A 19,619-nucleotide genomic window follows, 5' to 3' on the forward strand; every position below is an offset into this window, starting at 1 on the left:
TTGGCTTGACGTCGCCTCTTTCCATTGGTACTTTCTGACACTGGACGAAACAGCTGTACTGTTCAATGGCCGCTTTCCAGTCCGAGTGGCGCCATGTCTCCATGTCCCCGGAGCAACAGGGAGATTGGGTGGCGAGTGATGGTGAGCCCCTGGCGGACAATCTGCGCATGAGTAGTATCGTTTCTGTGGGCATCTTAATTCAACGTTTCCTAGCACAATCCTAGCTTTGAGCTCATGTCCAAGCAATCAGATGGGCATCACCATCTTGACAGTCGGGTTGCAAGAGCTGACGAAAGCTTATGATCGACAAGCAAACCTTGGCCCTGCACCACAGTCAGGACAGGTCGAGACTGCATGATTGGGAGCGGCTGGTGTCAAGTCGGTGCAGATAACTGGGGCACAGTGGAGCCCGGTGATCCAGATCATGCACAGCCTCCTACTCCTAGTGCCCGCAGCGTCACACATACTTACCCCCTCCAAACGCATCATCGTAACATGCCGAAAGGGGCGCAGCCTTTTCACAGCGGCAACATTGATAAGTGAGCTGGATTCACAAAAAGGCGCGACAGCCGCTGTTCGCCTTTCAACGCCCAACCTGTTCGTCGCCAAAAACATTCGTTCTCATTGCACACACTCACCGCCTTGGCCAAAGTCCAACCTTGACGACAATTATACAATATTGAATATCCCTTTTAATAAATTTCCCGGCTCACTCTATGTCGCTGCTCATCATGTCAACCGATAACCCCTCTACCTTGAACAGATTATCGCCAGCCTGGATCTGTCGCCCACTCTCGCGGCGTTCAACATCGCCACAAAAAAGCATGAGCCCAACAACAGCAAACGGTTTTCTGGCGCCAGAACCAACACGAAGTAACAGCGACGAATCTCGCTCGCCACGCTCAAGCACTTCCGGTCGCCGTGGTTCAGTACGCGAAATAGTCAGCAGACTCCGCTCCTCATCAAGCACCAGCATGGCCAGCAACAAGTCACAGGACATTGACTTTAGCGAGGTAGAAAATTGGTTTCATGGCTTCCGAAAGTACAATCAGCTTGTCTGTAACATCATCTCGCCAAACCAAGCGTATCCATCGAAAGAATTCACAAAGGCATCCAAAGCCTTGTCCAAAAACTGCGGTGGCCAATTTATTCACGGCTTGCCCGAGGCTGTATTCGATTTCTCATTATTATGGTGCCCTGCAGGTCACTTGACTCGAAAAGATACGGGCGAACCAAGCTGGAGTTGGTCTGCATTCAGTGGCCCAGTGAATTTCCCCTTTGACCCTACGACCTGTCCAGACGTCTACAAGACGCCGCGTGGCGAGGGCGAGTGGTTTCGCTCCGAAGTCTTGAACTACCACATTGGACCCGAATCCGCACAGTATACCGTACGACGCGAAAAGGGCAGCAGCTCGCTCCGTATCAAATACCCACCTTATTTTCACGCTCCACGGGGCTCAGATCACAAGACGAATTCCAACACTTTGCGCTTCACCGCATCGACAATCTCCGCGGATGGCTTTAGCGCAGAGCAGCTCGACCACGAGGGCAAGCAAATTCCCTGTTCGCACCTCATCAACGAAGACGACCAGCACTGCGGTGTAATTATGGACTACGAATCTTCCATTTCCCAACCATCGTCCACAGGGCCCTACGAGTTCATCATGCTCTCGCGCAATCTATGGCGCAAACCGTGTCCTGAGAACCGCAAACCTGCTGGTCTCAATACCATGCATCCGCCTGGTACCCCCATCTGGGCTGAGGACCATTTCCTGTGGGACAAGGAGGTCGATGATTTTGCGGCCGAGCAGTTTGAAGCTGGACCTTGGAAAATGCTCAATGTTATGCTGATTAAGTGGGTGGGTGAGCATGCTGAGCGGGTGGCTGTGGCAAGGATACACGAGGACGCGTGGACTCGACGGAGCCCAGTCAAGAAGGACATTGTGCTCCGGTAAAGATTTCCTTTTCGTTTCTCTTTTCTTGGACATGCTCTGTTTTGTAAATGGGGCTTTTTGTATTTCTCTGCTTAACTAAAACGTGACGATACCCCTCTCTATAAGCTTGAAAATTAATCATACCATTCTGTTCCCAGACAATGCATATGATCCCACTAAGTGAAGTGCTGCAAGAATGGAATACTTTCTACTGGATCATATCAAAGCATTAAACTGATACACGAAGTGACCAGAAATCTGACTTCTATTTTCTAGCCCTTCCATAGTGATTACACTTTTTTCTTGAATTGCCTTGATACCGCGAGCCTTGCAAAGAGGACACACAGTGCAGATACTGTTGCCGTACCGCCAGCATAGAAGATAGCTGGGCGGTAAACATCAATACTCTGACCCGCGGCATTATCCTTTCCCCCACCTGCGGCTTGTAAAAGATAACCAGTAATGGGTGCACCCATGAGATAACCGCCCGTCCAGCCTGTCACAGACATGCTCATGGCAACGGCCGCGCGGCCAGGACCAAAGATGCCAGCGACGACAGTGGGCTGAGTGGTAAAGTAAGCACCATTGGCGACTCCGTTTATAATGGCGAACAAGACGAGGGGACCCAAGGTACTCGAGACAGGCCAGATAGCCAGCATGCTCGCGGCATTTAGTGCCATAGTAATGACAAACATGTTGAGCGGCCCCAACTTATCGCACAACGGCCCAGCAATAAAACGGCCAATAGCACTGCAAGCGTTAAAAGCAGAGACCAAGCCCGCACCCGTCGTAGGACTAAGGCCAATCGACTGCGCAAACAGCGGTAGATAGTAATTCGGGACAAAGAGCGCAAAAACACCAATAGCACTCGCAACAAACGTAGCGATAAACGTACCGCTCCGAAACATGCTCACATCCACAAACGGCACATTCCGCAACGGTACTCGATCCTTGAGCATGCCTGCCGCCGGTAATCCCAAAGCCAGCGTAAGCAAACCCTGGATACGAAACGTCCACGCAATCCCCACACGTCTGTACAGCGCCTCCAACGCAAGCGCCATGACACATCCACCTATCCCACCGCCCAGCTTGATAAGCCCATTGGCGAGCCCCAGGCGCGCGCTAAAGTACTGTACAGGCAGCGTGTTAGCAACGGCATACACCATAGCCATGCCCACGCCCCCAACAACCCCATATGTGCCGAACAAGCCCGCTAGATTCTTGGTACAGAAACTGGCGCCGATAAGGCTCAGCGACATGAGAGTTATGCCGAGTAGAATGGTGGTTTGGCAGCCGACGTGCCGCATCAGGCGTATGGCGAGCAGGCCGTAGAGAGCGCCGCCCGCGAGACCGAGGGAGCCGACGTAGGCGAGAGTCGAAGGAGGCACGGTTTGAAGGGTTGAGTTGAGGAGGGCGGCTTGGAGGACGCCCCAGCAGTTTATGATGCCGTTGTGGCAGAAGGTTGTTATGGAGCATCCTAGCACGATGATCCAGCCGTAACCGCCGTCCGGGATGGCGGATACGGAGTATGCTGCGTGTTCAGGGGCTTCATCGGGGGTTTGGGTGAAGGATATGGGAGGGTGGAGCGAGGGTTTTGTTAGAGGGGGTTTGAGAGTGGTTGTGTTTGGCGGTCGTATGGGCGTTAATTCGATGTGGTCTTCGAAGCTTGTAGTTGTGGTTGTGGTAGCCATTGCGTAGGTAGTAATAACTTTATTTCATTTTTGCTTCTGTGTTACGAGGAGAGGGACTGTATTAAACCATGCCCGGCTATTATGAAGCGATACCTTTTCCTTTAAATGAACATATTGCGGGAATCTTTGAACATTGCTTCAACGGTAACATACAGTTTACCACCGGAAAGCGCTAGAGCACGCCCTTTGACCCCTCTTTTGGATAGCCAGATGTCAATATTACCTTAACGAGTCACATTGGTCTAGGAAGCTAGCAATCCCAACAAATTATTTATTCTATCACGTGCCAGTACTTTGTATTCGAGATGATTTCGCGTCAAAGGCGTTAAGCGGGGGACGGAGTGCGGGGAAAGGACTGTACGCATTGCACCTGAGCTTTGCTAGTCATTCAATGTGCTGCAGGGTCCAGGCCCTAAATTCCATACACGAAATCCCCACTTTACACCTCATTGATCTTCACGCCAGCTTACAATGTTGGAAGCAACGTGAGAAAGCAGGTTTACGCAACCAGACCCGAGTTTCAGGGCCGTTCTTGGCAATCTACGTACCGCCCCCTCTCTTGCTATACATACTTGATTCAATGGTACCCCAAAACACCTTTGATATCTAATCTTCTTCCTACCAATTCCCTTAACCAAATCACACCAAAGATTTTTTTTCAACCTTGAACCCAGTAGAGCAGAAACAAAAAGTCAACAATGGCAACTGAAGATACTGTGCACCTCTCCGAACCCCACGCCCCGCATCAAGCCTCCATCGACGCTTTCTCCTCCATCCTTGAAGAAGTAAAAGCGGAACTCGTCAAGTTGCGTCATGATCATGATAGTAAAACCTCCTCTTTTTATTTTCCTCAAAAAATCCCCCTAAAACCATCTTATCCAATCAATCATTCCTCCAAGAAGAAAAATATAACAACATACTCACAAATCACCTCTTCGTTCAAAAAACATAACAATCTAACATCACACACCACCCACAGAACACGAACCCGAATACTTCACCAGAGTCCACCACCTCTCCGACACCCAACTAACTTCCTTCTCCGTCTCGGACCTAGAAACCGTCCGCGCCGCCACATCCGCCTACGGCATCCATCTCTTTGGCAAAGTCAAGCTGCCCGCACTGGACGACGGATACATCCACATACGCATCTTCGGGGCGGCAAAAGAAGGCACAGACGGAAGTAGTGCAGAGGAGCGGGTGTACAGTTTACATAGTATACATACGGAGGAGATGGTGAAAGAGGATGGGGATCGAGTGTATCGGGCGGTGTTTGGCAAGGAAGACGCGTTGGAGTGGTTTGATACGTAAAGGGGGGGAGGAGAGGATGTTGCACTGAACTGGATGAGGAAGAAAGACATGTGGGTGTATGTGTGGTTGGTGGGAAAGAGAGTTGAAACGTCATGATCATTTCATTCTACATAAAAATAATAAAAACGCCGGAAAGGTTTAGTATGAGTCGCCGAAGAATTGGCTGGCAAGGGTGATGTCTTTGTCGCCGTTGGCAAAGTCCCAGCCTACAATCGTGGGGTCTTGACTGCAGCAGATGATTCTACGTGCGTCAAATTGGAGTTTGAACACTCGCGAGTTTGTCCCGTTTGTGTTGAGGGGCGCAGCCAGTGGGTGTGGAGCGTGGTGATGGTGATGGTGATGGTGGTGATGATGCGGTTGCGCATTTGCTGGACCTTGCTGTCCGACTGCTGCATGATTGACTGGCTGGTTGGGCGCTATGGCAGACCCGGCTGTGATGTTACCCACAGCGATGTTGTTGCCAATTGGGCCATGCATAGCTTGTGAGGCTGCATGAAGAGCATGTGCTTGTTGTGCCAGAGTCTGAGCTGCTTGGGCTTGTGCCTGAGCCTGCTGTGCCAGCGTCTGGAAATTGTTTTGTTGGGCGGCATTGGGTTGCTGATTATTATGTTGTCCCGCAGCATTTGCGTTGGCTGCAGGTTGAACGACAGGCCTCCTAGGTCGGCCGCCCGCGGCTCGAACTGCGTCGTTTTGAAGCAATGTCTGAGACTTTTCCCAAGCTCCATCAGGCCCTCTCTTCCAAATAATCACAGTCTCATCATAAGATCCAGATACTATGCGCGCCCATTTGCTGCCTCCACCACCTGGAGGTAATTTGGCCCCGTAGGCAAAGACTTTGGTTGGGTCGCGTGACCCAGCATTGCGAGCGCGTCGCTCCGCTCTACTGAGGTTTTGTTCAGACAGCATGCCGCTAGCTTGCGCAGCGAAGTAGTTTCGATCCACAGTACGAGCCTCAGCTTCTAGTTCTTCCTCGTTGCCAGGTAAGTCTCCGAACTGGGCTTGTACGGTGCGCACAAGATTACTGTGGCCGTTCAAGCAGGCGACCTCGGCGCCGGTAGCACGATCAAATATACGCACGCTCTCATCCGAACTTCCACTGACGATGCGTCGCCCATCAAACTGGACGCAAGCAATTCCCTTTGTATGGCCAGAAAAGGTTCGTGTGCACGCACCGGTCCGGACATCCCAGCATTTGACGCTTCTATCGCCGGATGCAGAGACAATTTGTCCATCGAGAATCTGAATGGCATTCACTGCTGCACCGTGGCCTTCTAAGGTCATGATGAGACTATAAGGGGCAAGAGGCTTAAGGTGCAGATGCTGCTGAGCGACGTAATCCTGCATGTTGATTATATATGATGGAAATTTGGCGGCGGATTTCATGGTTGATGAAGGATAGGTGTCATCGGTGGGCATCATTTCCTTGCGATTCCAGACTTTGATGGTCTTGTCTTTTGAGCAAGTAACCAGGTAGCGGTCATCGAACCTGAGATTCAGGACTGACTCTGAGTGAGCCTTTTCAATTTCCTTGATGATGCGTCCAGTTGAAAACCGCCACAGAATGACTCTGCAATCACTGCCACCAGACACTATAATGTCTTGATCGGGTCGCTCGTCAAACTGTAAACAGAGAACTGAAGCCGAGTGGCCAATAAGCGGTGGGTGCACTAGGCGCAGAGTATCCAGGTTCCAGACTCTGATGGTTTTGTCTCGACTCCCACTTACAAGATACTTGCCCGAATACTGAATGGTATAAACACATTCAGTATGGGCTTCTTCTGGGTGGTTAGGGTGTGGGAGTTGAAAGTTTGTAAATCGGCCAGCGCTCCAGTTGTCTTCCAATCGCCTCTTTTGCTTGTATAGAAATTGCCAGTTGATCTTAGCTTCTAGGCCAGGAAGAAGAAGCGATGGATGTATTGGGGGGCCATTGGAGACTGCTGAAGTTGTCGAGGATGTGGTGTCTTCGGAGGGTAGGCCTTGGCGCCTTTCCCGGCGTAGTGCATTGGTAGGCGAGGCGAGAGGCGAGGTGCCGTGGAACGACAGGCCTTCCATCTTGTCCTCCGATTTGACAGGACTGTCGTCGGCCTCGACTGCACCATGCTGCTCGCCCCATGCGTTTCCGGTAGGGCGACCAGCAGAGGAGTCGACTGCATTTTGTGCTCCGTTGTCTGGCAGAGTGCCGTCGCCGAAAAGCTGTTGATTCCGCACGCGCTTCTTATGGAACGGCTTTCCGTAATCGGTATCTTCGGCTGCTCTATGTCGTGTCTTGCGCTCCTTTTCCTTGAAATCCGCGCGCTTCTGCCTTTGCGACTCTTCAAACGCACGCACCTGGGAGAAGTTTGAGTTCCAGCCCTCGAGCCTGAAGAGTAGTTTCCAGAGAGGACTGTCAAGCACGCGTTCCCTCCATGCGCGTGACAATGTGGATGCGCGCAGCAGAGTTTCTGGGCTGAGGTAGGAGAGGATCTGGAAGGTGATTTCAGGCGGTAGGTGTATGACGGGATCGAGATGGAGAAGGGGGTTCAGCTTCTCGACGATGCCGGCTATGGACGAGGTGCGTAGCGAGCGCAAGATGGCGTAGGCGAACTCTAGAATAGAATGTTAGCATTGATTTGGGTGAACTGCACAGTCACAGTGACAGACTTACCACTACGCTCATTTTCGCTCAGAGCCAGAACCCAGTCAGGCAGGCTGAAGGGCAGGTCGGGATTGCGATGGGACTCGCCGAGCCTCAGGTCGGTCTGCATAACCATGTCGCCCTCATTCTGGCTCCTGGTATCTTCCGAGTAACCCTCGTCGAAACGGTTGGCGCTCATGGAGGAGGCGGGACGGAAAGGATGCATGTAGGGTGGGCCGGAAAATTGGACGTTGGCGTTGGCCAGAGGGCCTGCCATTGTGGTGCGCGCGCGAGCGGCGGGTGACGTGTGGGTTGGGCGAGTGGAGACGGGTACGGGCTCGGGCTAGTGGGTAGGCGATGGTATGGGTGATGGGCAAGAGGCTGTGCACGAGTATGTATGTGGATATGGATGGATGTGTTCGGAGGGCAGGCAGATGAGGTTCTGTTCAGGCATGCGGGTTGAGGGGGCTGCAGGTGCTGGGGCGCAGTGTTGCCTGGCGGGCTTTGTGATGGTAGCGAGATGGGGCGGGTGGCGAGATGACTAAAGCGAGGAGGATGCGAGGATGAATGGCAGAAAGGCTACATGTCACGGATAGTAGATGGATGGCGGATGCAGAGTTGAAGGTCGCGTTGAAGCGTCAACGGTGCTCAGCCGCGCCTCGACAGGCACATGTCGTTTGTTGCGGCAACCATCAGGGCGGCCGTGCACAGAACCGCATTCACTCTTGATCTGCGGCTAGCCTTGGGCCTAGGCGCATGCGGTATCCGGATGGTGCGGCGACATGGCTCGGCTGTGAGACATCAGATGCACGCCCACGCTAGAATCAGGGCCATGGAGCAGCACTAGAAGCTTGCGGCCAGCCTTATCTGCGCCTGGCGGCCATGGTGGGAGTGCGAGCGGGAGCGTGGGGAATTGGGGATGTGGTTAGTGGGGGGGGGGGGAGCAGGGAGAGGGAGAGGGAGAGGGAGAGGCATTGAGCAGTCTGACGTCGGGACAAGCACGGCAGAAGGATAAGGATATTATTTTAATAATGGGATAGTAGTATGTGTCTGAGGAAATGAAAGAAGAGGGACAAGGAGAAGAAGAAGAACAGCGTGCAGTGTCATTCGGAGAAGATGTGCCGGTGCCGAACTCGATTGCAAGGTACTGTTGGCCGGTGATGGTGAAGAAGAAAGGGGTGCAAGTGCTGTGTACTAGTACTGTATGTAGTCTAGAGTCGGCTATGGAACGCGCTGTGCATAGACGAGACGACGGCGAGGGCATCGTCATCGTGGTCAGCGAGTGCGGCAGAGTGCATATACTTGGAGAGTAAGTATAGTAGTAAAGTGATATGTAAAGTATGTAATAAGGCGGTGGGTGGCGGCCCAAGGCACACCCCCTTCTGCCGGCAGAACAGCGCTCACAGACGGGGGCCTGTCGTCGCAAGGGAAGGGCGGCGCCTCGTCGATCCACTCATTTCCACGGCACACATGGTGATGAAGCACCCTCTGCCACGCCCGCCCGCCTGACTCACGGCGGCTCGCCCTGTGGGCAATGGGTGGGCAATGCCCAACCGACGACTCCTGTCATACCCATACGCCTGCTTACACGGCGGGCTCTGTATGTGCCATGTACTCTACCCACCCATCCACCCATCACACACATACACTACCACGACATGGCAGACGCAATGTATCGACATGCACGTCACGTGTCGTTCTGCCGGCCCGGGTGAAACAGCCAACGCGCCCCCTTTGAGCGGCGGGCGGGCATGCCACACAGGCGGCATCCTCGAGGCCTTTCCCAGACACACACATGCCTTCTCCTCCTCCTCTTCTCTTCTCTTCTCCTCTCTGTAACATTCACACGCGCTCGCACATCCACTCCCCCCTCCCCATTGCCACCCCGTCACCTGCAGACTCCCGTAAAAGCCGGAGCTGCAGCCCTGTGCCCAAGAGCCGCCATTTTGCATGCTGGCCGTCGGCCGCACGACCCCCCTAGCCCTTGGCCGCCCCGTGTGAGGTTTAGCTGGCAGCGACCCTGACCGCCTAGGGAGCCTAGCGCCTGGTGCAAGGAGATCCATGAAAGCAGTATGGAGGGCGGACTATCGTTTCACTCGGGTCTGGTGAGAGCCCATACCACCTATACCGTCTCCCATCCTCCACCACCACCGTCGCCGTCGCCAACCACGCAGACAGCACACGCCCGGATGACCTCGACCGGGCCGCCTGCCCTCATGTCGCACCAGAGCTTCCAGAGCACCTACTCGACCTACTCGCACAGCAGTGCGCGCGACACTCAGAGCACCCAGGCCACCTCCACCTCGACCCTCTTTGGGCCCCCCTCAACCTTCCCCCCCTCGACCTCGTCCACGCCCGTCAACGGCGGTCCTGTCGAAGCCTCGGAAAACGTCCTCAACAAGCGCGCCGACAAGGACACCTCGCTGTTCCAACGATGCCTGACGCTGCAGATGCGCCTGCGCGGCATCCCCGGCTTCGACAGCTGGATGGCCGAGGAGGAGGACAAGGCCGACGACGATGCTGATCCCGTCACCCTGCTCTGGAGGACCTTTCGCCGCGGCTACCCGCTCATGGAGCTCTACAACGCCCTCGGGCCCCGCACCCTGCTCACCATCCCAAACTCCAAGCAGGATGAAAAGAGTCTCAAGAAGAACGAGAAAATGGCCTGCTACAAATTTATCCAAAGCTGCGTCGCCGACCTTGGAATCCCCCAGGAGAGCTGCTTCATTCTTGGCGATCTTTACGGTGACGACACAACTGGCTTTGTCAAGGTAAGCACATCTGTCTACACTCGCATCTACGTCCCATTCCCCACCACTAACTCGGATTTTTTTCCTCTGCAGGTCATCAACGTAGTCAACCGAGTCTTGGACGAACTTGTAGCCCAAGGCAAGATTTCTGGCGTTACTGCCGAATCCGGCGAGGATGCAGATGGCGTCGTCACCAAGCGCACCCAACGCGAGCACATCATCGACGAGCTGGTCAAGACAGAACGCACCTATGTGCAGCATCTGGAACTACTACAAGAATTCAAGAAGCTTGTGGAAGAAAAGGGTGTCATTAGCGGAGATTTGGTCCACGACATTTTCCTCAACCTAAACGCTCTCCTCGATTTCCAGCGCCGTTTCCTCATCCGTGTCGAGCAGACGAACGCACAGCCCGCCGAGGAGCAAAACTGGGGAAACCTCTTTGTTTTGTACAAGGACGCATTCAAAGTTTACGAGCCGTATATTGCAAACCAAAGAAAATGCGAGGCAACGGCTATGCGCGAGTTCGACAAGCTCAAGGAGACTGGAGGACCATCAGAGATGCGGCAAATGGTTGAATCGCCTACTCTGCTCGCATCCTTTTTGCTCAAACCATTTCAGCGACTTACCAAGTACCCGCTTCTTCTCCAGGTATGATCTCGGGCCCTGCCTACTCAAATCCCCTTTTACTAACGCAGCGGCGCAGCAACTCCGAGACAAAGGCGATCTAGATGAAGGTCGGCGAGAAGACATATCAAAAGGTATCGAAGCTGCCTCTTCCGTACTTGCAGGTACGAACGATGCAATTGCCCGCGAGGAGCGTGTCGAAGCCGTCGAGGAACTCAAGATGCTTGTGGAAGACTGGAAGGGTCATCGCATAGAAGGTTTTGGTGACCTTCTTTTGCACGGCCAGTACACAGTTTTGAAAGGAGAGAGCATGAGCTCGAAGAACGAGGAACGAGAAGTAGGTGGTTCCTTTTGTTTCACTCCCACAAGTAGTCAGCTAACATGCCCAGTACAAAATCTACCTCTTTGAAATGATTCTACTCTGCTGCAAAGAGATCAACGTCAACAAGCCAAAGAACAAAATGTCTACACGATCTCTGGTCACAAAGGACGGAAAGCCAAAACTGCAGCTCAAAGGCCGCATTTTCATGCAAAATGTTACAGAGACAATATCGCTCCAAAAACCAGGTAAGACTACTACCACATCCTCATTCCATGTAGGCCTGGCTCATACTTGTAGGTTCATATACCTGTCAAATCTTCTGGAAAGGCGATCCCGGCATTGAAAATTTCATTATCAAGTTCACCTCCGAAGAGACAATGAAGAAATGGGCCCTGCAAGTCGACACCCAAAGACGCATATGGAAGGACCAGGCCCGGACCAGTGCCAGTACGACACACTCCAAACCCTCGGATACCCAATTTGCGTACATGCGCGACCAAGTTCTGGAGAACCCCTACCAAGAAGACGATGACGATGAAGGCGACGATGACATTGATCCCGCGACTGGCTATCTACGCAATCCATACGGTGTAAGACAAGATTCCTCCACTCCCTCCCTGCGGTCACGTTCCACAACCGGCGAAAGCGGCCCTCCAATAAATGACGGAGACTCCCGAGTACCACCTCCACGTTTCCCTCTGGGCTACAACGGCCAACCACCACTAACACTGCGTACTCAGCAGATACAGAATGCCGCCAATCAAGAATCTTACTTTTCTCCAACAGCAGAGACGCCATTGCAAACCCCAATGTCAACACACTCCAATGCACGAACCAGCCAATCATCAAATAACGGCACTTTCCCTTTTCCCCGGCAAGCAGCACCAAATGGTTATTCACATGAAGAGAACAATCGACATACTGCCCCCGCGCAATCACGCCACGGATCTCGTGGTGAGAACAATGCACACCAGTCAGCCCGTGCTCAACGCCCATCACTACCCGCCAACGCCACCATTGCAGCCCAAGGACGGATGCGCGCGGCTAGTAGCCCTGATATCAACTCCCATCTCCAAGGCCAACCACGACGAGCACCCCAGCAACCAGTACCCGAAGTACCGCCCTTTCCCACGCACTATGCTTACAACGCGGCCATTGTCAACCGCAGCGCCAGCAACTCGCCCAATCAAGCACCACCACGAGCGGCGGCTCAATCACCTGCCATTCAACGTGACCGCCTTATTCAGCAACGGACCGCCTCAGAATTGGCAAATCAGACCCCCGAGTTCCACAATGGTGCCATGCGCCGTGATCCAAGTTTTACTTCTGTGAACCGGACCATGACGCCTGCATCATCTTTTGAGCGCAGCCAAGGTACCCTGACGCCAGCTTCGATGGATTCTCGAAACATGTCGCCGCCACTTGGCCAGGATCCAAGCATACCGACTCAACTCAAAGTCAAGGTCCATTGTCCTTCGGCAGGCAGCTCAATGGTTCTGGTCGTCAGCACCAACATCAGCTACCAATCGCTCAAAGATCGCATCGACGCTAAACTTCAGAGGTCGACATCAGTGTCTCTTGGATCCGGTCAGGTTAAGCTAAAATATCTGGACAGCGACAACACCTATGTCAGCATACAATGTGACGACGATGTTCAAGAGGCATTTGAAAACTGGAAAGAGCAGCAATGTAATCTCAACCCCGGTGGCGGGCTCGGCGAGATTGAACTTTTCTGTCAACGATGATCTTCTTCTTCTTTCCTTTCCTCTAGTCCAACATAGAGAGAAAAGGGTGTGGGCAGGGTCCAACCATTTGTGCTATACATTACTGCTCTTGCATTTGGGAGTTTTTTATACAATAGGGGTGGGGGGTTTAAATTACCTTTTTCGTTTTCCAGACGGGGGGCATGGGTTGGGAGTTTTTTGTCCGGGGTGATTTTGATACACACTCACGCGACTGGGGGCTCTTTTTTTCCCAATCCGATCCAGGAGCAACATACGAGCCTGTTGTCTGTTTTTTTTCCTCTCATGCCTTTTCGAGAATATTTACAATTGGGCGAAGAAAGAGAGTGTGGGCAGGGAGGAGGGAGAGAGATGCAGGAAAGGTAATCTCTTTCTTTGTTTGTTTATCTTGTGTGTTGTGTTTTTTTAACGGGAACAATTTTATGAGCATGTCATTGAGAGAGAGAGAGAAAATGTAGGAGAGGAGGGGATGGAGGAAGAGAATAGGGGGGGGAAGAAGAGTCGGGAAGGAAGAAGTTTTCCCGATGTGTTAGCGGGTTTTGATATATGATACACCAACTTTTTCTTTTCTCTGTTTTTTTTTTCTTCTCTTTTTTATTGTCCGGTCTGGTAGAGAGCAGATGGTGAGAAGAGGAAGGTAGGGGATAGGGAGGATGGGGGGAGGGGTTTTTCTTTTATAACTCTTTCGTTTCCGAGACACACTTTATATACCACACCACGTCTCTTTGTTGTGTGAGTAGGAGGGAAGTAAGAGAGAGAGAGAGAAACGAAAAAAAAAAGATTTCATCACCTGTTTGTTGTTATTGAGGTCCCCCTCCCTTCCTTGTTTGTTCTGCTCGTTTTCTTCTTCTATTCTTTACAACCTTTTTTTGGTTCTCTTTCTTCCTGTACTTATTTTTTCTTCCCCTTTTCTTTCCTGTTTTTTTTCTTGACTTTGTTGGTTAAGAGAGAGAGGGAGAGAGAGATGGTATACTGTGTGTTGTTGTGTTATGTGTATGTGTGTGTGTGTGCCGCCGTGTGGGAATAAGACTTTTTTCTTTTTTTTCGTCTGTTGTATGAATGAATGATGGAATGAAAAATACAATCTTCTTTTAGACTTGATCTTCTTCTTCTTTTTTTTAGTACTTTGGGTTCCTGGGCTGTTTTGTTCGGGTTGGCATCAGTGGGCATTGGGGAGTGGTGTAAGTGTGTGAAGAGGTTGGTTGGTCAATTCGTTGGTGGATATATGCATGGATGTGGTGAAGTGCTATGGGCTGTTTTTGTTTTGGAGATGGATGAAAGTGGTTGGATGGTTGGATGGTTGGGTGAGTTTGGCAGGAGAGGTTAGCTTAGGGGTGAGATTGGAAGAGAAGGATGAGTTGAAAGAAGGTAGAAGGAGTTTGAAGAGCGTTGGCATGTCTAGTTTGTCGATTGTTGTTTTGTGTTTCTTCTTTTTGCTGGCTTATGGTCTACATGTGGGTTGGACTCTTTTCGAGTGTGTTATGTGTAGATGCAGTGAGGTATCTTGTGCAGCGGTAGTAAGATCACCAAAAGTCTATAGGTACAAGGATGTATAGTTTGTGTGGCTCATGCGTAGCAGTATTATTTATGACACTGCTACTTTTCTTTTCCCCCGCATACACATCTGGGGTATTTCACAAGCCGAGAGGAAAACAAAAACGAGGGACAGTAGAACTTTCATCCAGTTACGCAGTAAACTAGGAATATTCTTTCTAGCTGACTTGCACAAAAGTCCAAGTCACTTCTAGAGGCGATGGATAAATAGCATAAAAAAACTCGTTACATTCGTAGCACTTTGATCTCAGGATCCAATTTTGAAAGATAGAAAAGGAACATCCGGTCCTAAGAAAACAACAGGGGAGATATAGAATAACTATACAGTTCTTCCTTTCCCTCCTCTGTCACATCAATATCCGATTGATGTGTATACCAGTTCCCGACACCTCTCTTGCTCGTCTACAACGAGGCCCGAAAAGTGTCGGGATCGTGGCTAAAAAAAAAAAGAAACTTCAGTTCGCTAAAACGCTTCAATGCCGTCGCTATGCAGTCATCTGAAACAGAAGGAATGGGCAATCAAGCAAAAAAAAACGAAAGGTGTAGAATGAGCGGAAAAGGGTTCGTGTGATTCGTCCGGTAGAGGGGAGATCGTCTGGCGCATTGCTAGTGCATATGCATGTATACACACGCACGTTGTGATCTCTGACCCAGCCAGGGGATAGGGCAACAATACACTGTCCATCTCGAAACAGATCAAAGGAAAACAGGAAGCGAGAAGTGTCGTTGTTTCGAGCCGAAAAAAAAACAGGGTCATCATCGCACTTCATTTCGTAAGAATAGATGTAAACAGGTTCGTAGTCATTTGGGTCATTGGTATCGCTGAGCTTGGGCTCTTCAAGTCTTTTTGGAGTGGGAAACATCGATGCGGTTGTAGGGGGTTTCGTAAGATCTTGTGTCGTTCGTTGTTGCTTAAGTATTTGATTATCATGATGGCCATGTTGGTTGGTGTCGTGATCCATCGGAGTGTTTTATTTTTTTCGTTTAGGTATATTTCCTTCTTTACACCCGGTAACCAGCATCCTGGAGACAGCCTGAGCACCGCTCATAGGCTCGGACGTAGCCGCGTCCGCAGCAGCATGCAGATGGAGTAGATGGCGTAGCGGAAGCTTTGCTTGGTCGTCGTCCCGCGGCAGCCGCTTGTGCGGCGTCAAGGCCGCAATCGGAACTCCTAGGGCTCGTACCACCACTGATGGTACTTGAGCTGTCATAGTCGTTGGATGAGGTCGTATTCCGTCGGCCCGCTCCAATTGGGGTTGGGAGGCCTTGAGCTCCCTCGCCGGGTCGTTGTCCTGGGTACATTCCATCATTTACCGAAAAGTTGCGGCAAATCATGTAGGCTCTGGTAGCGGCGGCATTCTTGGCTAGCTCCTCGGATTCATACTCAACATCTGTAGAGTATTCACGGTTGTTTACTCGTACAGTTGAGCCGTAGCCGTAGCGTGTGCGGAAGGTCTGGAAGAGTGGGTCGGGCCAGTGGCGCCTTTGGCAAAGACCTATCGTCAACGGTTAGTCTTTGGATCGTCGAGCACTCAAAACAAAGTACATTGTGCAGAAACCTTGATCAGAACGTATCCCTTCGAACGCCTGGTCATGTGGGTCCCTCGATACTAAGCGGTTAGGCAGGAGTACTAGACAAACAGTCCCACGCCAATTGGTGCTTCTATGTGATTTCTCACATGGCAACTAATACCCGAACACACGGTACACTGTCAAAAAAGGGGCCTGTTGGGTACTAACCTGTCAGGTACATGACGTAGAACATATTGAAAGGACGGATTTGGTGGTTGACGTGTTATGGAGCGATTGGGAATGACGAATGGGTGATTCAATGGCGACTTGGCCGTCCAAAAGTAGGGCTGCAGTTGTACAGGAATTACTGAATTGGCAAGCGTTTGTTGGCGGCAGCGGTAGGGCAGGGCGAAGGGAGGTAAGTCGTGGCAGTGGTTGTACAGCAGATTGAGTTCAAGGTGTGGTTGACAGGTGCCAATAGAGAAACGACAGCTGTTCAAGGAAGAGGGAGGATGCCAATGTATGAGGGGCAAGGAAGAGGGAGCGGCTTGCAGTCAGTCGAACGGGGGTGGGGGAAGCATAAGTGCCTACTGTGGGATGGAGTAATATAATGCACCAGACCAGTGTAGCACGTACCCAAGCGCGTCTCGCCCACCAGTAGCAACCGAGAGGCAAGAGGGCTTGCGGAAATGAATAAGCTGCGGGTCCTGTTGCGGCTCTGTAAGAGAGAGACCCATAGTATGTGCTGGCGAGAAGGGAGCCAACGGCAGAGGTTCGAGAATTTACGGCTAGTAAGAAGAGTCAAACCTCAAGAGGTACAGCCTCACCGGTTCACTCTTGCCACCGTGCTGCCCGCAGTAGCGCTCGAAAAAAACGGCTGTCGATCGGAAACAGTTTCTGTAACCCGTTCGTCAAGGCTGGACATGTCTCGATCGGCGACATGCAGGTTTAGACGCCTAACAAATATGCATAAACAACAAAGTGGCAGCCATGCACCCTTTACGGGCGCTCTTTTCTCGCGTTTCTCGCTGCAATGAGGGCCCACTAATGCAATATGCAACGTGAGGAGGGGAGAAGGCAAAAAAAAATACGTCAGACTCTGCAACCTTTTGACAAGTGTACCGAAACCAGGGAACCTTGGCGACAGACTGCGTGGAGTTTCCATGTAGGGTTTTTGGATGGGGGCAGGGCCTAGAGGGGTTCAGCAAGACTAGACCAAACATGCATGGCAGAGCAAAATAAAAATGGGTCGGCTAGTCAGCTAGAGGGGGGGGCCCTTTGAAGCGCTTGAGGTTGGCAGCGGAGGAGAGAGCCTGTACACGATTCTGTGAGGGAGCGAGGATGCAAAGCATAGTGGCTCGAAGCGAGAATGCATCGCATTCGGCATAGCATGGGGCTATCAGGGGTGGGCGTGGCCAAGCGGTCAAATGAGGGGAGCTGATTGATGCGTTCGAGGGATGTCGAGATACCTGGGGTTGGTGCTACCAGAAAGCATCAGGCGTCACTGCCAACGCATACATGCAGCGAGCACGGCCCCCAGATCATGGCTGCTTTGCAATGCGCCTGTATCTCAATGGGGCAAAGGGTCAACGGCTGTTAACTGTGAACCGTGTCCATGCAGGCATAAATTGGCAACTGTGGAGATTGTGTGCCGGGGGTTCGCTCGGGCTGGAGCTGGAGCTGGAGCAAGAGCAGCATGGCAAGATTTGGTGGAGTAGATTTGGGACAGGCCGTGATTGACGAGAAGGGGAGCAGCCAGTAGGGGCCATGCGTTCCTGCGCAGGCCTGCCGGGCCATTGCGAGAGATTTCACAATGCCACTTTGACAGACCCTGGAGGCGTTGACGGAAGGCAGCGATCCAGTGTCAGTGTCATGATTGGGTCCACAGTGCCATGGTTGAGCGAGGCAGAGATGGATGGAGAGCATGTTGCCGAGGACGAGATAAAGATTTTCTCCTCTCTCTTCTGAATTGGACACAGAGGGATCGTGCGTCGGGCGGCTGCAGCGTGTACTCGATGTCTGGCCTGCCGCGTAGTGGGTTCGAGCAGCAGCGGTACAAAGGTTGGGTGAGCACAGAGCAGGTCGTCGTGGAGCGGACGCATAATCTCGGTGAATCCATAGGTCGAGGCGGTTCACGACAGGCAGCGGTGCATGCTAGGTCCCAGGGCCAGCAACGGCCGTGTTTTGCCTGGCGCCGATCCAACGCGGTGGTCGATACATGCTCTCTCTGCCTACATGTGTACGGCATATACATAGTATGTACATATCCAAGTACACTACGTACATGGTGCGGGGCCAGGGCGCTTGTTCATGGCGGCAACGAAGCGCGAGCAACCATGACTATCGACGACTAGACAAGAACACAATAGCCGTCGTCCTGTGATATCGAGCCGGCCGCCTTACTCCAGCACCAGCCATCGTCTCTCCCCCATGTGGACAAGGCAAAAAGCCTTCAGCAGCCTGTTTCGCGCGCGGGAGATCTGTGGATGACGCGAGCGTACACCCGCAAGCACGGCCACCCGCGCCCCTCAAGCTGCAAAATAGGCGGTGAAGGAGGCGTCGTTGTCCGGCACAGCCATGCGCCCCTCTCTGTGCGCACTGATGTCTCTTGAGAATGCATTAGCAGGCGAGACAATACAGACCGAAGTCCGGAACAAGCAGCGGCGGTTCAATGGCGGCCATGGAGGAGGCGTCCTGTTTCGAGTACATGTCGTCTTCAAATCGGCCTTGTTCCATCCATACTAGGCGTACTAAGACCCACATGTTCTCGCACCACTCCAACCAGCCACTGCCTCGCCCTCGTCTTCAGCCTCGCCGCGCTGCATGACCGTGATAGCGACACTGGCCATGCTTCCAATTGACGACGGGCCTGCAGGGCAAGCTGCTAGCTGGATGTACATACGCATGTACACACCTACGTATACGTGTGTAGAGGGGAGGGGGGCCGGCCTGTGGTCATGTCCTATTCCCGATGGCTGCGACTAGGTGGGGGGCATCCCGAGACGCTCCAATCCCGTGACTTTGCCTTCACGCTTCTTTCCGTCCATACGTGCACAATCACAATACGAGGGCAACACGACAAGAGGCTCGGTCCACTCCCCTCCGTGCTCGACGGGCAACAATACCATAGCGGCCAAAATGCCCCGGTATTGGGTACTGGCTCACCATGTCTGCCGTCTCTCGTGCCCAGTCCAGACGGGCGGCAGCAAAGAACCCCGCAGCCTAACCCCGCTGTCAACCAGGATTCCCTCTTTCATAACTCCTGTGCTAGTTCTGGTCGCTCTCCAATGTCCGACGGGCATCAATCAGCCTAGTCGCAATCTAAGTACACATGTACATATGTACACATATACCCATGTCACCATATCGCCATGTCGACTGTCCACATACGTATCTACATGATGCCCGTGGTGCTGGGGGCAGCCTTCTGCGACTGCGGTATCCTGAGCAAAAAAGCACCCATATCAAAAGTACGGAGCTCATTTCAAACTTTTCCTATGCAAACCATAGGGGAACCGAAATGGCCGCTGGCTTTCACATGGCTCTCCACCTATGCCGAAGCTTG

General features: G+C 52.3%; 6 protein-coding genes across 6 annotated transcripts; 3 read left to right on the top strand and 3 right to left on the bottom strand.

Moving 5' to 3' along the window:
• Positions 1-731: 731 nt before the first annotated feature.
• On the top strand, positions 732-1,955 carry COCSADRAFT_81280 (uncharacterized protein; the record flags this gene model as incomplete). Its single annotated transcript, XM_007697609.1, has 1 exon — positions 732-1,955. The coding sequence occupies one exon, from the start codon at positions 732-734 to the stop codon at positions 1,953-1,955; it is 1,224 nt and encodes a 407-aa protein (XP_007695799.1).
• Positions 1,956-2,089: 134 nt separating this feature from the next.
• COCSADRAFT_268848 (uncharacterized protein) lies at positions 2,090-3,745 on the bottom strand. The gene has a single exon (XM_007697610.1). The coding sequence runs from the start codon at positions 3,623-3,625 to the stop codon at positions 2,225-2,227; it is 1,401 nt and encodes a 466-aa protein (XP_007695800.1). The 5' UTR covers positions 3,626-3,745; the 3' UTR covers positions 2,090-2,224.
• A 578-nt stretch (positions 3,746-4,323) lies between these two features.
• COCSADRAFT_78886 (uncharacterized protein) lies at positions 4,324-4,936 on the top strand (the record flags this gene model as incomplete). The annotated part of the gene is made up of 2 exons (XM_007697611.1): positions 4,324-4,450; positions 4,605-4,936. 2 exons carry the CDS (start codon positions 4,324-4,326, stop codon positions 4,934-4,936), a joined length of 459 nt encoding a protein of 152 aa, XP_007695801.1.
• Positions 4,937-4,943: 7 nt separating this feature from the next.
• Positions 4,944-8,023, bottom strand: COCSADRAFT_268864 (uncharacterized protein). The gene is made up of 2 exons (XM_007697612.1): positions 7,581-8,023; positions 4,944-7,521 (listed from the first exon to the last, which is right to left on the bottom strand). The coding sequence occupies exons 1-2, from the start codon at positions 7,825-7,827 to the stop codon at positions 5,075-5,077; spliced, it is 2,694 nt and encodes an 897-aa protein (XP_007695802.1). The 5' UTR covers positions 7,828-8,023; the 3' UTR covers positions 4,944-5,074.
• A 1,599-nt stretch (positions 8,024-9,622) lies between these two features.
• Positions 9,623-12,991, top strand: COCSADRAFT_167374 (uncharacterized protein; the record flags this gene model as incomplete). The annotated part of the gene is made up of 5 exons (XM_007697613.1): positions 9,623-10,321; positions 10,394-10,948; positions 11,004-11,261; positions 11,314-11,491; positions 11,544-12,991. 5 exons carry the CDS (start codon positions 9,623-9,625, stop codon positions 12,989-12,991), a joined length of 3,138 nt encoding a protein of 1,045 aa, XP_007695803.1.
• A 2,432-nt stretch (positions 12,992-15,423) lies between these two features.
• On the bottom strand, positions 15,424-16,525 carry COCSADRAFT_268888 (uncharacterized protein). Its single transcript, XM_007697614.1, has 2 exons — positions 16,283-16,525; positions 15,424-16,038 (listed from the first exon to the last, which is right to left on the bottom strand). The coding sequence occupies exons 1-2, from the start codon at positions 16,305-16,307 to the stop codon at positions 15,545-15,547; spliced, it is 519 nt and encodes a 172-aa protein (XP_007695804.1). The 5' UTR covers positions 16,308-16,525; the 3' UTR covers positions 15,424-15,544.
• Positions 16,526-19,619: the final 3,094 nt, after the last annotated feature.

The sequence above is a fragment of the Bipolaris sorokiniana genome (genome assembly GCF_000338995.1).
Source record: "Bipolaris sorokiniana ND90Pr unplaced genomic scaffold COCSAscaffold_2, whole genome shotgun sequence".
Taxonomy (NCBI): Eukaryota; Fungi; Ascomycota; class Dothideomycetes; order Pleosporales; family Pleosporaceae; genus Bipolaris; species Bipolaris sorokiniana.

Coding starts and splice junctions, on each gene's coding strand:
- COCSADRAFT_268848 (XM_007697610.1), bottom strand. CDS start 3,625: ATGGCTACCACAACCACAACTACAAGCTTCGAAGACCACATCGAATTA.
- COCSADRAFT_268888 (XM_007697614.1), bottom strand. CDS start 16,307: ATGTTCTACGTCATGTACCTGACAG. Junction 16,039..16,282: donor CTACGTCATGTACCTGACAG/GTTAGTACCCAA, acceptor CGTTGACGATAG/GTCTTTGCCAAAGGCGCCAC.
- COCSADRAFT_268864 (XM_007697612.1), bottom strand. CDS start 7,827: ATGGCAGGCCCTCTGGCCAACGCCAACGTCCAATTTTCCGGCCCACCC. Junction 7,522..7,580: donor GAGCGAAAATGAGCGTAGTG/GTAAGTCTGTCA, acceptor ATTCTATTCTAG/AGTTCGCCTACGCCATCTTG.